General features: G+C 49.4%; 1 protein-coding gene across 1 annotated transcript in view; it reads left to right on the plus strand.

Moving 5' to 3' along the window:
* LOC128828450 (adhesion G protein-coupled receptor E3-like) overlaps window positions 1-15,927 on the plus strand; it is a 57,896-nt gene that overhangs the window by 16,978 nt on the left and 24,991 nt on the right. The window contains exons 7-11 of the mRNA XM_054013146.1: window positions 4,876-5,046; window positions 12,531-12,725; window positions 13,402-13,637; window positions 14,293-14,359; window positions 15,808-15,899. Of these exons, the coding sequence (XP_053869121.1) occupies window positions 4,876-5,046; window positions 12,531-12,725; window positions 13,402-13,637; window positions 14,293-14,359; window positions 15,808-15,899 (761 nt within the window). The remainder of the gene's footprint in view (window positions 1-4,875; window positions 5,047-12,530; window positions 12,726-13,401; window positions 13,638-14,292; window positions 14,360-15,807; window positions 15,900-15,927) is intronic.

A 15,927-nucleotide genomic window follows, 5' to 3' on the forward strand; every position in this document is an offset into this window, starting at 1 on the left:
TCTGTGTTCTGTGCACATCCAAAATTCCTGCTGAATGACTCACCCTGGGAGCGAGTTACTAGTGACCCAGGGCTGGGGCGGCAGGAGGGTGCGGTTGGGTTGGGGGGGAGAGCCCAGGGCTGGGGCGGCAGCAGGGTGTGAGGAACCCCGAGGTGGAGTAGGGGGCAGCCAACATTTTTTTGCTTGGGGCGGCAAAAAACCTAGAGCCGGCCCTGTATCCAAGGTTTACCACCTGACTTCAGTGGGAGCAGAATCAATCCAACACCAAGTGCTTTTGAAAACTCAACCATAATCATGCTTAGGTATGTAACGCCCCCACTCACTATATATCAGAGTTCTGCAGTTAAGGCACCAGCCAGAGATACAGGAAGTCAGAGTTCAGTTCCTATCCCTGCCCGAGACTCACTGTGTGACTTTGGGCAATTTGCTCAGTCTCTCTGTGCACTGGTTCCCCACTTGTAAGGGTAATAATCCTTACAAATGCCTGTGAGGAAGGGAAGGAGAAATTCATTAATATACACGAAAGCTTCAATTCTATGTGAAATATCAGTGTGTCTGTGGGCTTCACCACACTTAGCCTTAACATGTCTTAATCTGTAGGCATTCTAGTGGGACTGCCAGCCAGCCATAGGTCAAAGCAAGATCACTCTGTGAAACCATAAACCTTAATTTTGCGTGGACTGTCCATGCTTGCAGAAACAACCCATTTCCTCTGATTCTTCTGCAGGGCAGCAACAGTGAATTTTGGTCCTCCATGAAATCAACCTTAGTGAATTTGGAGACCATGTGTGCCCAGGACAGAGCAGTATCGCTGCAGGTCAGAGGTTCTCCCCCTACATGTGTGGGCGCTCTATGGCCAAATGCCCTGAGCACTGGAATAGCAGTCTAACTTTGGGGGGAATTGTAGCTGCTCTTCAGAAAAGGGGTGTGTGTGCGCATGTGCATGCTCTCTAGCTTAAGTGGCAGGGGATCTGGGCTCTGTCCCCACTGGTCCTAGGAAGATCCAGATTGCTTCTGGGGGCAACACAGAGAGAACCTAGATGCCTGCTGATTTGTTGCAATGTTCTCTGGCCCGTACACTGAAGGGACCAGGGATGAGGAGCGAATGACACAGGGCATTAGCCCTACACTGGCTTCAGCTTACTGTGGAGTCCTGAGCAAGCCTCAGCAGACTTACTCGCTCTGTGAAGGGCTCCCTCTTTGAGAATGCTGCAGTCCCTCTGAGAAGGTCACTATGAACCCATATGTCCCTAAGAGGGTCATTGTTCCTCTGGGAGTCTGAAGAATGTGTCTCATGAACCACTGAAATCCTTCCTCCTTCTCAGGGTGTTTTCTTTCCCAATCCCAGGAAGTTGCTGGCCCCTTTGATCCCTTCCTGAATAGCTCCACCCTCAGTGCTGGTGGGAATGGGAGCAAGAGGGAGGTGGCCTCTGCCGTGACGTTCCTCCTGCAGAGTGTAGAATTGGCTGCACTGACGGCTGCTTTGAAGTCACCAGAGAATACAACCCAGACTGTGACAACAGAGTCTATGGGTGAGGAGGATGGGAGGCTCCCACATCACCTGGTGGTGGCTGTAAGATAGTGGGTTATACTCTTCTCAATAAAGAACACCACTGCAGCCTCGCTGCCGCTCTCTCAGGGTTTATAACCCAGCAATGGGCGGCAGGTGATCGAGCCATTGAGAGAGACTAGCTCCCGGCCCCTCCCGTTCCACCCCCCTTCTTCTGCTGGAGCCCAGAGCAACCCGCCCCCATCCCCATGCTACCCCAGCCCTGGAGCACCGGGTGGGCAGCACAGCGGGAGCACCCCCAGCCCTGGAACGCCAGGCAGCCGGAGCGTCCCCAAATCCAGAGCTGGGCGGATGGGCAGACAGCATGACGTGGCATGGCCCCGGCCCCAGCGCCCTCAGTGCTGGGCCTTGTGAGCATCAGCCCCAGCCTGCCTGCCTCAGCCTCTCAGCCACAGAAGAGCAGGAAGGGAACTGGAAACAGGCAGGAGAGGGCCTGGGGGCAGAGCATGGGCGGGGCCATGCCAGGCTGTTTGGGGAGGCACAGCCTTCCCTGGCCTATGCTACCCGCCACCCATAAACCCAGCCCAGGGGCTTTGCAGCAATGGCAGCTGCCTGAGAAGGTTTTAAAAGCAATGCCAATCTCCTGTCGCCACAGGCAGCTGCCATTGCGTCCTCCTTTCACTCCCTGCCCCAGCAATACCCCATCCTGCTGCTTCCCATGCTAAAGCGCAGAGGTGAGGCAGCAGGGAGAAGTTGCCTTCTGCCTCTTGGCACAGTGGCATCTTCATGGGGACACACGGATGATAGATCATAGAAGGTCAGCCAGAGGGGCTCAGGGAAACACAGGGAAATGGAGGTGAGGAGAAAGTGGGAGGGGGGGGTGGGATTCCGAGAGAGTGGAGCTCCGAACCTGACTTGCCCTTGCAGCAAGAGGCTTTGCCATTTCCCTCCCCAGCTATCGAGACGCTCCTCATTGTCCCGGCTGCAGGTCCCTGTGATGATGTCTTCAGGCTGAGAGCTCTGAATGAGACTATGGACATTCACTGCAATACGGTCACCAGAGCAGCCACAGGAGGTATCATCCTGGTGCTTCCCAGGCACTCATCCCTTTAACTAGACACCAAACCCCAGCCCTAGTTCTCCCCTTCCTCTTGCCCCAGGCTAGCTTGCTTTCCTCTGTTATCCTGACACTAGTGTGGACCTTGTTGGCTGAGCCAGTGTTTCTCAGGCCATTGAGCTCTGCAAAGCCCTTCATTCCTGGTTGTCCCACAGCATGAAAACTGAGCAATGGCGGGTGAGGGGGCAGGGAGGTGAGAGAAGCTTTGATAGGCATATGAGTTGGTCCAGAGAATGGAAAGATCAGAGATCCGTGGCCCAACACATGATGTCCTGATGATGAGCCCAGCTAGACCCCAGGTTGATGTGCCTGTCTTCCTGGAATGGAATCAGGATGATATTTACTGATTTTACTCCTATTTTCAGGCCAGTATGACCTAACTGGGACTGGTTCTTAATTCTTTATCACTAGGGAAAGCTCCTCACTAAGCAACCCCTCTGCCTCTCCTAACCAAGAAAAACTATGGCTTCACCTCAGTGCCTTTCACATAGGGCTGTCTACCTAGCTGGATAACATGGAGTGTGCGGGTATGATTTTTAAAGAGCACTTTTAAAGAGCATTGTTCCATATAGACCCTACTAGTGTGCACTAAAGGTTCCCTAGTGTGCTCTAATATACGTTAGTGCATTTTAGGAATCACACTCCCATAGTGCATGCCAGATGTTTCCAACACAGAATGACTTCTGTGGAAAAAGAGGGAGGAGGCAAAATATTCTAGTGGTTAAAGCTCAAACTGCTAGCCAGGACTCTTGGGTTCTTTTCCCAGCTCTGCCCCACACTCACTGTGATCTTTGGCACCTGGCTTGCTCTTTCTTTGTCTCAGTGTCCCTGGCTCTATGATGAAGCATCATTTCATGTTTTCAGATTCTGGGGCTGTTGCTTTTATTTCTTACTTCACCCTGGACTCCATCATGAACAAGAGATTTCTCAACGAGGGAGATCTAATGGCTGATGAGAAATTGAGGAATTTTTACCTGAATTCCAGGGTGGTGAGTGGGGCTGTCGGAGATGGGAGGTTGATGAACCTCCCCATACCTGTGAACTTCACCCTGCGCCATAGACAGGTGAGTGTAGATCCTTTTACTTTGCTCTGTGCCAGGGACTCCAGTTGGTCACTTAAAAGGTGCGTCTCCTGCAGGGTATTTGAGTTGTGTTGCCTTTCTGGACTGAAAAACAGTTATCTGAGAAAGAGAGGGAGCTTCTTCAGTCCTGACACGGGGCTGTTTTGGGGAGGACGTTACATAGGATTCACACCAGGCCTGATTGGGTTATGATTCATCATGTAAAATGCTCAGGAGTAACAACTGTCTGGCTCACCCCTTAGAGCAGGAATAATTGGAAGGAATCTCCCTATAGCAGTGGTCCCCAAACTTTTGAGGGTCGCACCTCCCAACCCGTTCACACCCCTCCCCCTGAGCCAGGGCCCGGAGTGGGGCTGTGGCTTGGGGGGGATGGGGAAGGACATAGACAGGGGTAAGGGGGCTGAGGCTCAGGCCGCAGCTGGGGGTGGGTCTGGGGCTGGGAGCAGGACCAGAGCCATGGCCGGGAGTGGAGCAACAGTCTGGCTGTGGTGGGGGCCAGCAGCCAACCTCATGGCGGCACTGGAGCCGCAAGGGGCTGGGGCTGGGAGTGGAGCCATGCTGAAGCTGGGGACGCTGCCAGACATGGGGCTGGAAGTTGGGGATGTGGCTACTGGTGGGACCAGAGCAGAGCTCAGGGTGGGGAGGGGCTCTCTTTCCACACCCCATTGGGGCTGACCCAGGACCTGTCATGTCCCTCTGAAGGTTCCTCTGTGTCCCCCTAGGGGAGCGCACCCCACAGTTTGGGGACCTCTGCCCTATAGATAGCAGAGTTCAGGAAAACAGCATGAGATGGTGCCTTCTTTGATAAAGTAATGACCTTGCTAGCATGCATTTGGGTATTTGTGGGCGGGTGTGTGAATGCCTTTTAATGGCTCAAATCGGAACTGCACAATTTTGTGTCATAGACCTTACAGTGCTGAGAGTTAAGGGAATTACCACTTTAGCTCTGGGGTCAGGGCCTTGTGCTATTGAAGCTGGAGGATCTCGCTTGTATTTCCGCTGCCAATGGGAAGTCCCAAATGGCTGTTACGTGCAGCACAATGAGAGCCATGAAGCCGTTGGTGACTTCAGGTTTATTACTGTCTATTAGAGATGTGTGACAAAAGAAACAGTGTTCTCCCCATGATCCAGTGAGGATGATGATGATGGGGTGTTTTTGTTTCCAGGCAAAGAAAGAGGAGGAAGAGACTCTCTGCGTTCACTGGAAATTAATCGCTGGGAAAGGCATCTGGGCTGAGGATGGCTGCACCGTTCACCACACGAACAGCACTCACACCATCTGCAGCTGTGACCATCTCTCCAGCTTCGCACTCCTTATGGGTCACACCAGAGTGGAGGTATCTCACTATGAGACTCAGATCAAAGGGCTGGACTCTGAGCTTCTGATCTGGGCAAAATCAGTGGGAATTTTGCCTGATTGAACGCTGCATAGTAACCTCAGGGTATAATCTGTGGCCATACAGGATGGGTCAGGGTCAAGGGGGCTGGGCTGGGGTTGTGATCTGAGGTGCCTAGAGTAGCCCTCACTGACAATGCCAAGGCCAGGATAGGCTGTAAAAAGGAGAGCAGATTCCCCCAAAACTGGTGATCATGTTTTCTAGAGCTTTAATCATTTGTGTTGCTCTTCTCTGGACTTTCTCCAATTTGTCATAGAATCATAGAATATCAGGGTTGGAAGGGACCTCAGGAGGTCATCTAGTCCAACCCCCTGCTCAAAGCAGGTCCAATTCCCAACTAAATCATACCAGCCAGGGCTTTGTCAAGCCGGGCCTTAAAAACCTTCAAGGAAGGAGACTCCACCACCTCCCTAGGTAATGCATTCCAGTGCTTCACCACCCTCCTAGTGAAATAGTGTTTCCTAATATCCAACCTGGACCTCCCCCACTGCAACTTGAGATCATTGCTCCTTGTTCTGTCATCTGCCACCACTGAGAACAGCCGAGCTCCATCCTCTTTGGAACCCCCCTTCAGGTAGTTGAAGGCTGCTATCAAATCCCCCCTCATTCTTCTCTTCTGGAGACTAAACAATCCCAGTTCCCTCAGCCTCTCCTCATAAGTCATGTGCTCCAAACCCCTAATCATTTTTGTTGCCCTCTGCTGGACTCTTTCCAATTTTTCCACATCCTTCTTGTAGTGTGGGGCCCAAAACTGGACACAGTATTCCAGTTGAGGCCTCACCAATGTCGAATAAAGGGGAACGATCACGTTCCTCGATCTGCTGGCAATGCCCCTACTTATACAGCCCAAAATGCCGTTAGCCTTCTTGGCAACAAGAGCACACTGTTGACTCATATCCAGCTTCTCGTCCACTGTGACCCCTAGGTCCTTTTCTGCAGAACTGCTACCTAGCAATTCGGTCCCTAGTCTGTAGCAGTGCATGGGATTCTTCCGTCCTAAGTGCAGGACTCTGCACTTGTCCTTGTTGAACCTCATCAGGTTTTTTTTGGCCCAATCCTCTAATTTGTCTAGGTCCCTCTGTATCCGATCCCTACCCTCTAGCGTATCTACCACGCCTCCTAGTTTAGTGTCATCTGCAAACTTGCTGAGAGTGCAGTCCACACCATCCTCCAGATCATTAATAAAGATATTAAACAAAACCGGCCCCAGGACCGACCCGTGGGGCACTCCGCTTGAAACCGGCTGCCAACTAGACATGGAGCCATTGATCACTACCCGTTGAGCCCGATGATCTAGCCAGCTTTCTATCCACCTTACAGTCGATTCATCCAGCCCATACTTCTTTAACTTGGCGGCAAGAATACTGTGGGATACCGTATCAAAAGCTTTGCTAAAGTCAAGGAATAACACATCCACTGCTTTCCCCTCATCCACATAGCCAGTTATCTCATCATAGAAGGCAATTAGGTTAGTCAGGCACGACTTCCCCTTCATGAATCCATGCTGACTGTTCCTGATCACTTTCCTCTCCTCTAAGTGTTTCATAATTGATTCCTTGAGGACCTGCTCCATGATTTTTCCAGGGACTGAGGTGAGGCTGACTGGCTTGTAGTTCCCCGGATCCTCCTTCTTCCCTTTTTTAAAGATGGGCACTACATTAGCCTTTTTCCAGTCATCTGGGACCTCCCCCGATAGCCATGAGTTTTCAAAAATAATGGCTAATGGCTCTGCAATCTCATCTGCCAACTCCTTTAGCACCCTCGGATGCAGCGCATCCGTTCACATGGACATCCAGTTTTTCTAAATAGTCCTGAACCACTTCTTTCTCCACAGAGGGCTGGTCACCTTCTCCCCATATTGTGCTGCCCAGTGCAGCAGTCTGGGAGCTGACCTTGTTCGTGAAGACAGAGGCAAAAAAGCATTGAGTTCATTAGCTTTTTCCACATCCTCGGTCACTAGGTTGCCTCCCTCATTCAGTAAGGGGCCCACACTTTCCTTGACTTTCTTCTTGTTGCTAACATACCTGAAGAAACCCTTCTTGTTACGCTTAACATCTCTTGCTAGCTGCAACTCCAAGTGTGATTTGGCCTTCCTGATTTCACTCCTGCATGCCTGAGCAATATTTTTATACTCCTCCCTGGTCATTTGTCCAATCTTCCACTTCTTGTAAGCTTCTTTTTTGCGTTTAAGTTCAGCAAGGATTTCACTGTTTAGCCAAGCTGGTCGCCTGCCATATTTACTATTCTTTCTACACATCGGGATGGTTTGTTCCTGCAACCGCAATAAGGATTCTTTAAAATACAGCCAGCTCTCCTGGACCCCTTTGCCCTTCATGTTATTCTCCCAGGGGATCCTGCCCATCTGTTCCCTGAGGGAGTCAAAGTCTGCTTTTCTGAAGTCCAGGGTCTGTATTCTGCTGCTCTCCTTTCTTCCTTGTGTAAGGATCCTGAACTCGACCATCTCATGGTCACTGCCTCCCAGGTTTCCATCCACTTTTGCTTCCCCTACTAATTCTTCCCTGTTTGTGAACAGCAGGTCAAGAAAAGCTCTGCCCCTAGTTGGTTCCTCCAGCACTTACACCAGGAAATTGTCCCCTACACTTTCCAAAAACTTCCTGGATTGTGTGTGCACCACTGTATTGCTCTCCCAGCAGATATCAGGGTGATTAAAGTCTCCCATGAGAACCAGGGCCTGCTATCTAGCAACTTCTGCTAGTTGCCAGAAGAAAGCCTCATCCACCTCATCCCCCTGGTCTGGTGGTCTATAGCAGACTCCAACCACGACATCACCCTTGTTGCTCACACTTCTCAACTTTATCCAGAGACCCTCAGGTTTTTCTGCAGTTTCATACTGGAGCTCTGAGCAGTCATACTCCTCTCTTACATACAACGCAACTCCCCCACCTTTTCTGCCCTGCCTGTCCTTCCTGAACAGTTTATATCCATCCATGACAGTACTCCAGTCATGTGAGTTATCCCACCAAGTCTCTGTTATTCCAATCACATCATAGTTCCCTGACTGTGCCAGGACTTCCAGTTCTCCCTGCTTGTTTCTTGCATTTGTGTATAGGCACTTAGGATAACTCATCGATTGTCCCTCTTTCTCAGCATGAGACAGGAGTCCTCCCCTCTTGCGCTCTCCTGCTTGTGCTTCCTCCCAGGATCCCATTTCCCCACATATCTCAGGGCTTTGGTCTCCTTCCCCCAGTGAACCTAGTTTAAAGCCCTCCTCGCTAGATTATCAGCCTGCTGGCGAAGATGCTCTTCCCTCTCTGGAGCCCGTCTCTACCTAGCACTCCTCCTTCTTGGAACACCATCCCATGGTTGAAGAATCCAAAGCCTTCTCTCCGACACCACCTGCGTAGCCATTCGTTGACTTCCACTATTCGACGGTCTCTACCCAGGCCTTTTCCTTGCACAGGGAGGATGGACGAGAACACCACTTGTGCCTCAAACGCCTTTATCCTTCTTCCCTGAGCCACGTAGTCTGCAGTGATCCGCTCAAGGTCATTCTTGGCAGTATCATTGGTGCCCACGTGGAGAAGCAGGAAGGGGTAGCGATCCGAGGGCTTGATGAGTTTCGGCAGTCTCTCCGTCACATCGTATATCCTAGCTCCTGGAAAGCAGCAGACCTCTCGGTTTTCCCGGTCGGGGCGGCAGATAGATGACTCAGTCCCCCTGAGGAGGGAGTCCCTGACCACCACCACCCTCCTCCTCCTCTTGGGAGTGGTGGTCGTGGAACCCCCATCTCTAGGACAGTGCATCTTTTGCCTTCCAATCGGTGGAGTCTCCTTCTGCTCCCTTCCCTCAGATGGGTCATCTAGTCCACTCTCCGCATTAGTACCTGTAGAGAGAACATGGAAATGATTGCTCACCTGTATCTACATTGCACCCCTGGGTCCTAGTGTCCACCTTACCAGAACTTCCTATGCCTGTTCTGACCCTTCCTGCAGGCTCCCACAGCTAGCTGCTGCAGCCTGGTGACTCTTATTCCGGGTGGGATCTAGTAACTTAAAAGTGAAAAAGTCTACAGCCTGCCAGACCTATTAGCCCAACACTGAAACTGTTAAAGAGCCATTCAAGTGGTAATGATGCCATTTAACAGGAGTTTGCCACCCCCTCCGTATATACTGTCAGTTTCTGAATTTACTGACAAAAAACGTTGTGCATTACTGTAATATTTACTCAGAACATGTTAGTTTACAGGACCTTAGTTTAAAATTTGCTTTAAAAATATTTCATTAGAAGATTGCTGGAGATTATAAAATCACATCTCTAAAAAATCCTTGCATAGGTTTTTAGATCCACAATCTGAGTGTTCATCTTTAGCCTTAAATGCTTGGATCTTCAGACGTATAGTTTTTTAAATAAATCCTTCAAAAGACCACTCTTATCTAAAATACACATTTTAATTTTAATTACTATAGTACAAAAAACTTGCTTCCCAAGTCTTCCGGTCCTTTCTGTCCATCCCTTTCTCCCTTCACCCTCCCTCCTCCCCCCGCATTGAAGAGAGGCTAGCCCTTAAAGGGACAACATCCCTTTCCTTCCAGACAAACGAGTTTCCCTTTCTTTACTTCTGACTATTTGATGAACTAGTTTTAAGAGAACCCTCCAGCAAAATCAGTACCTTAGTAAGATATAAAATCCTTTGTTATGCCTAAAATCTTTGGAAACATATTTTTTAAAGTTAGTGAAATTTCATATCTGTTTTTATGAAGATCACACAAAGTAAATTAGTGTTCCCTTTTTCTAAAAGCAATGAACATTGTTATGAACACACTAAACCTCTGTGACTGATTCATTTAAAATAATGTCTTTGTTTCAGTGAGTTAAATATGTAGTAATCTGGAATGGTTACTTTATGAAGGCTTAAGAGTACATTTAAAATATAAAATCAGCTTAGAAATACTGATTAAGAAAATGTAAAACAGAGAAGAGCTGCATCACGTATTCCATAATATTTAATGTTGTATTCAGCAGGACAGCTGACTGCCCTTACTACAAAGTTTTTGCAAATAAATCTCTGACAAACTTCAGGGTACATCAAAATACCTGTGACTGACATTTTTTATTCCTAAATTTAGTGCTTTTAATTAGGTACCGTCTGCATGTCTGATCTTCATCTTCTGGCATTCAGTGGAAAACATGCTCCATTTTCTTTTGAAAAAAAAAAAATCTTCTGCAATTTCTTTTTAATGTCATTTGCTTCATTAGGGTTCAGGGATTTGGCTGGAAGGAGGTGAGCAGGGATGGGGAGGGAAGAGAGGAGGGAGACAGTGGGAAGGGGCAGTGCCTGGGCAGAGTGGGGGCAGGGCCTAGGGCAGAGCAGGGGTGGAGTATGGGTGGGGCCACAGGCAGAAGAGATGGGCTGGGGGGCTAGCCTCCCCAAGGAGCAGCATCATCCACTGCCCATGACAGCAGGTAAGAGCGGGTTGGCTCCCACATACCCAGCACATGCTGCAGTGTCCTTAGGCAGGAGCCATATTTACAGAGCTGAATGCGCTGGTGCCGTGCTGTGATGGGTTCAGTCACAGAGACCCCCTTGGGACTGTCACCTGAATTGCTGAGATTACCTCTGAGACCGTTTTCCCTGCCAGCTTGGGACTCCAGAACCCTGCCTTGTTGAGCCAAATATGCTAACCTGCTGCAGCACAGACTCAGGGGCTGAACCATGCCCCCAAATTTGCAGGCTTTAACTGAAAACCACTCAGCAGGTCACTTATCTCCATCACCCAGACACCCAGTCCCAGTAGGATTCAAACCCCAAATAAATCCGTTTTACTCTGTATAAAGCTTATACAGGGTAAACTCATAAATTGTCCGCCCTCTATAACACTGATAGAGAGATATGCACAGCTGTTCGCTCCCCCAGGTATGAATCACTTACTCTGGGTTTAGCAATAAACAAAAGTGATATTATTAAGTATAAAAAGTAGGATTTAAGTGGTTCCAAGTCATAACAGACAGAACAAAGTAAGTTACCAAGCAAAATAAAACAAAATGTTTTAAGCCTAATACATTAAGAAACTGTTTACAGGTAAAATCTCACCCTCAGAGATGTTCCAATAAACTTCTTTCACAGACTAGGCTCCTTCCTCGTCTGAGGCCAGTTCTTTCCCTGGTACAGTCCTTTTAGTTCCAGCAGGCATCTTAGGTGAAAAGCGGGGGCTTTCTCATGACTGAGATCCCCCCTTGTTTTGCTCCACCCCTTTTATAGCTTTGGCACAAGGCAGGAATCCTTTGTCTCTCTGAGTCCCCAACCCTCCTTCTAAATGGGAAAGTACCAGATTAAGATGGATTCCAGTATCATGTGACATGGTCACATGTCCTGTGAGACCCCTAGTCTCAATTCTTCCAGGGCTGGCCCACACATACCCAGAAGGTTTACAAGTAAACAGAGCCATTTACAGGTGATAGATTCTGAAGCACCGTTAATGGCTTCCACTTAACATGTTTACATCAGTAATTCAAGTTTGTAACTTATTCTCCTAACTCCAAACATAGAAATAATCCATGCAAACAAATGGGATGAACACAGTCAGTAGATCATAAGCTTTGTAATGATACCTTACAAGAGACCTTTTGAATAAAGCATATTTCAGTAACATCATACTTATACTCATAAGCATATTTTCATAAATCATTATGGAGTGCAACATCACACACACATTCTGCGTGAGGGAGAGGGTACGGGGGTCTCTGTGCAGAACTGAGAGTCTCCGCCACCATGAAGAGGGCCAGGTAGCTCAGTATCCTTCCTTCCTCATCCCTCCCTTCACCACCCCCCACAGCTTGACTGTGAACCACTGATAACTACTCTCTGGGAACGATTTTCCAACCAGTTATGCACCCACCTTATAGTAGCTCAATCTAGGTTGTATTTCCCTAGTTTGTTTATGAGAAGGTCATGCAAGGCAGTATCAAAAGCCTTAGGGTTTGTCTACGCTGGCAATTTCCGGCGCTGAAACTTTCTTGCTCAGGGGTGTGAAAAAACACACCCCTGAGTACAGCAAGTTTCAGTGCTGTAAAATGCCAGTGTAAACAGTGCACCAGGTAGCTACGCCTCTCGTAGCGTGCTGGGCAGTGTAGAGTGCTGGGCAGTGTAGACTAGTCCTTACTAAAGTCAAGATATACCACATCTACCACTTCCCCCCATCCACAAGGCTTGTTACCCTGTCAAAGAAAGCTATTAGGCTGGCTTGGCATGATTTGTTCTTGACAAATCCATGCTGACTGATATTTATCACCTTATTGTCTTCTAGGTGTTTGTAAATTGATTTCTTAATTATCTGCTCCATTATCTTTCCCAGTACAGAAGTTAAGATGACTGGTCTGTAATTCCCCAGGCTGTCCTTACTTCCCTTTATTTACTATATAGTGTCCCAGGGCTCACTGGTGATTCTCCCTTTGCTGTGTTACAGGAGAGTTACCCACTGACCATCATCACCTATGTGGGACTGACCTTCTCCCTGCTGTGCCTCCTCCTCGCCATCCTCACCTTCCTCCTGTGCCGCTCCATCCACAACGTCAGCACCTCCATCCACCTGCAGCTCTGCCTCTGCCTCTTCCTGGCCAACCTGCTCTTCCTCACCGCAGTGACCCGCAGCAGGAGTCGGGTCTGTTATCCACTTTTATTCTTGGTTTAAAATTGAGCTGTGTCCAGATCTTCTGTCAGCATTTCTAAAGCTCCCCTCACTCCAGCACCTTTTTATACCCTCAGCTGGACGGTAATGTTTATTCCATGCTCTTTAGTCCTACAGAAATAATTATTTACTTCCCTCCAAAAGAAATCTCTATGGGTGAAACCAGTCCTTCCCTTTTCCTTGTGGGCTCCTTCCTTCATCATTCAAACAAAGGAACCCCGATTTCCAGAGTCACAGTACCCTGCCTGTCCTCTCTGCCCCCAGACTGATGGGCAGATGCAAGACACCTATACCCTGAAGCAGATATAGAGAAGAGAACCTACACCCTCCAGGTCTCTCCCTATTATGAGGACTGGGAACTTGTTTATGTCTCTGCTCCCTTTCCTAGGATTCCTCACAGTATCCAACTCTTTTCTGAGTGGAGATCAGGACCGGGCTGGACTCTGAATGATTGAAAGGGCTAGCCAGCTTGCCCTTAGACAAGCCTCTGTAGACTGAAGAATGTATTGTCTCTGGGAGAGTGCCATAACTAGAGAGATGTGTTAATAAAAAGCCCTATGTGATCCTCACAAAAGTTCCCCCACCTCCAAATTCAGTATTTCCCTTCCCGGAAGCAGTGTCCCAGAGCTCTCTCTCATCCTGTCCTCAGGTGGTGTGTGCTGTCATTGCTGGTTTCCTACACTACCTCTTCCTGGCCTGCTTCATCTGGATGTTCCTGGAGGGGCTGCACCTCTTCCTCACCGTCAGGAACCTGAAGGTTGTGAATTACACCAGTGCGAGCCGGTTCAAGAAGAGATTCATGTACCCATTTGGCTACGGATTCCCAGCCCTGGTGGTGGCTATTTCTGCAGCGGTGAATCATGAAGGCTATGGAACTTCCAAATAGTAAGTGCAGTGCCCATCCTGAAGAGGAGCTAGGATGTGGCTTCCATAGAGTTGTTCAGCTCACCCCAGGTCTGACTTGAACCTAGATTTCCCGGCTCACCCTGCCTGGGAGCTGAATGTCCCCCTGAGACCCTTCCCATCCCCAGGGACAGTAAGCTGCCCCAAGCGCTGTAGTTGAGTTGCCCACCTATCAGACATCTACACTCTTCGCCCCACTGATGATGCGGAAGAACAAGCCAGAAAGATCCCTGATTCCCCTCTCTAAAGTGAGCGACTCCATTAAAACAGGGTGTGGCGTGTTTTAGACACCCCAGGCTAAATCCTCAGCTGGTGTAAATCAGGGCAGCTCCACTTCCTTCAGTGCAGCTAGGCCAATGTCCATCTGCTGCATGTCTGGCCCTCCATCAATACTGCGCTCATCCACCAGAAAGGGTCATTTGAGGAGGTGGAAGAGGAAGTGGTGGCTGAAAGCAGGAGGTGCTGAGGTAGACGGGGAGGGCTGTTTGCTTGCTGTCCGCAAGAGACCATGTCACCAGCAGGCTGAGACCCATCTCGCTTTTGAGAGCCAGCTGCCCTGTAACACCCCCTCTCTGCCCCCGGGGCTGAAAAAGGGTAGTAATACCATTAAAGTCACCTTCTTCCTCCCTCCCTGTAGCTGCTGGCTAAGCCTGGAGAGAGGCTTTCATTGGAGCTTCCTGGGACCAGTCTGTGCCATAATCCTGGTGGGTACCTCACAGAACCACAGGGCCCCATTCTCCTCTCACCTCTGCAACCCTGTGGACTCCAGTGGAGCCAAGAGAAGAATATCTCCCAGAGAATTTAAGATGAAAGAGTCCTATAAGATCCCATGTCATCCACCCCTCTTTGGCCAGTGCAGGATTTCCCCTTAACACAACTGCCTACATTCTGTGGAGTCAGTCAGGGCGAATGGAGTCAGGGTTGGGCACTGGGTTGTGAGTGAGGAGACCTGACTCTGCCACTGGCCTGCTGTGTTAACTTGGGAAGTAGCTTCTTCTCGCTGTACCTCTGTTTCTCCTCCCACCCTTTGTCTGTCTTGCCCATAGGCACTGAAAAAAATAGTGGATGCTCAGCACACATTGGCAGTCAGCTCCCCCACTCATCATCCCCCCCAATACCTCCCGTCCACTGGCAGCCACGCTGATCAACTTCTCCCCCTCAATCCCAGTGCCTCCCACTTGCCGCAGTCAGCTGTTCTGTGGTGTGCAGGATGCGCTGGGAGGAAGGTGGCAGAACTGCGTGGGAAGAGGTGGGGTAGGGGTGGGAAGAGGCAGGGGCTTGGTCAAGGGGGGACAGGGCTTGGTACCAAGTGGGGGTGGGAAGATATGGGGTGGGGCCTTGGGAGAAAGGGTCGGGTGGGTGTGGGCCCTGGGGCAGAGAGTGGGGGGTTGAGCGGCCTGTGGGAAGCTGGCACCTGTGGTCTTGCCCTTTTATTTTGCTAACAAATGCTCCAGGACAGGAGCTGCCCCTTTCTACGTGTGAGTACAGAACCCAGTGCAGTCTCATTAGAGCCTCTAGGTGCTACCATAATATGATTAATTAAAATATGTCATTACTCATGCAATGCTGCCATGGAAGCAAGTGGAACCTCTGCAGGAATGAGGATAGTTTTGTCCCTTGCCTTGTCCGGCCTGGCTGGTAAATAACCCAGGTGATGGGGGAAGGGAAGGTGGCTGCAGCGTGGGGAGTTTGAGGATGGAAGGGTGCATGCGTTGTAAGGGATAAAGGTAGCAAATGTCCTTGCAGATTCCTCCCCATCTCAGGCAGCAAGTTAAGAATAAATTTCAGCCTCAGAATTGAAGGGAATACTCTATAGACGGGATCTAGAAGCTTTGGGACAAATCACAGGGCTCTAAATCTGGAATAACTGCAGACCCCACTGGAATCAGTGGAGTCACTCCAGATTCAGATAAGAGCAGAATGTGGCCCTCTGGCTGTATGATCACATATGATGCATTGCAGCCCTGCCTATGCCAACAGTTCCCTGCATGTCCTGGGACCAAGATCTGGCAGGGAATGATGTATGACCCACCTTGACGAGCAGTCACTGGTCGGCAGCAGTCTGATCCCATAGAATTGTTCCGTGCCTCAGCCAGAGAGACTGGCCTTGGCTGGCATGTTTTACAAGGAATATTTCATGCTGTTTCCACAGATAAATTTAACATTTTTTCTTGTAACTCTCTGGATCCTGAGAGACAAACTCTCCTCCCTTAATGAAGATGTGTCCACTCTCAAAGACACCAGGTAGGACAGCGCTAAATCTACTAGAACA

This window comes from Malaclemys terrapin, chromosome 23, assembly GCF_027887155.1.
Source record: "Malaclemys terrapin pileata isolate rMalTer1 chromosome 23, rMalTer1.hap1, whole genome shotgun sequence".
NCBI classification, from domain to species: domain Eukaryota; kingdom Metazoa; phylum Chordata; order Testudines; family Emydidae; genus Malaclemys; species Malaclemys terrapin.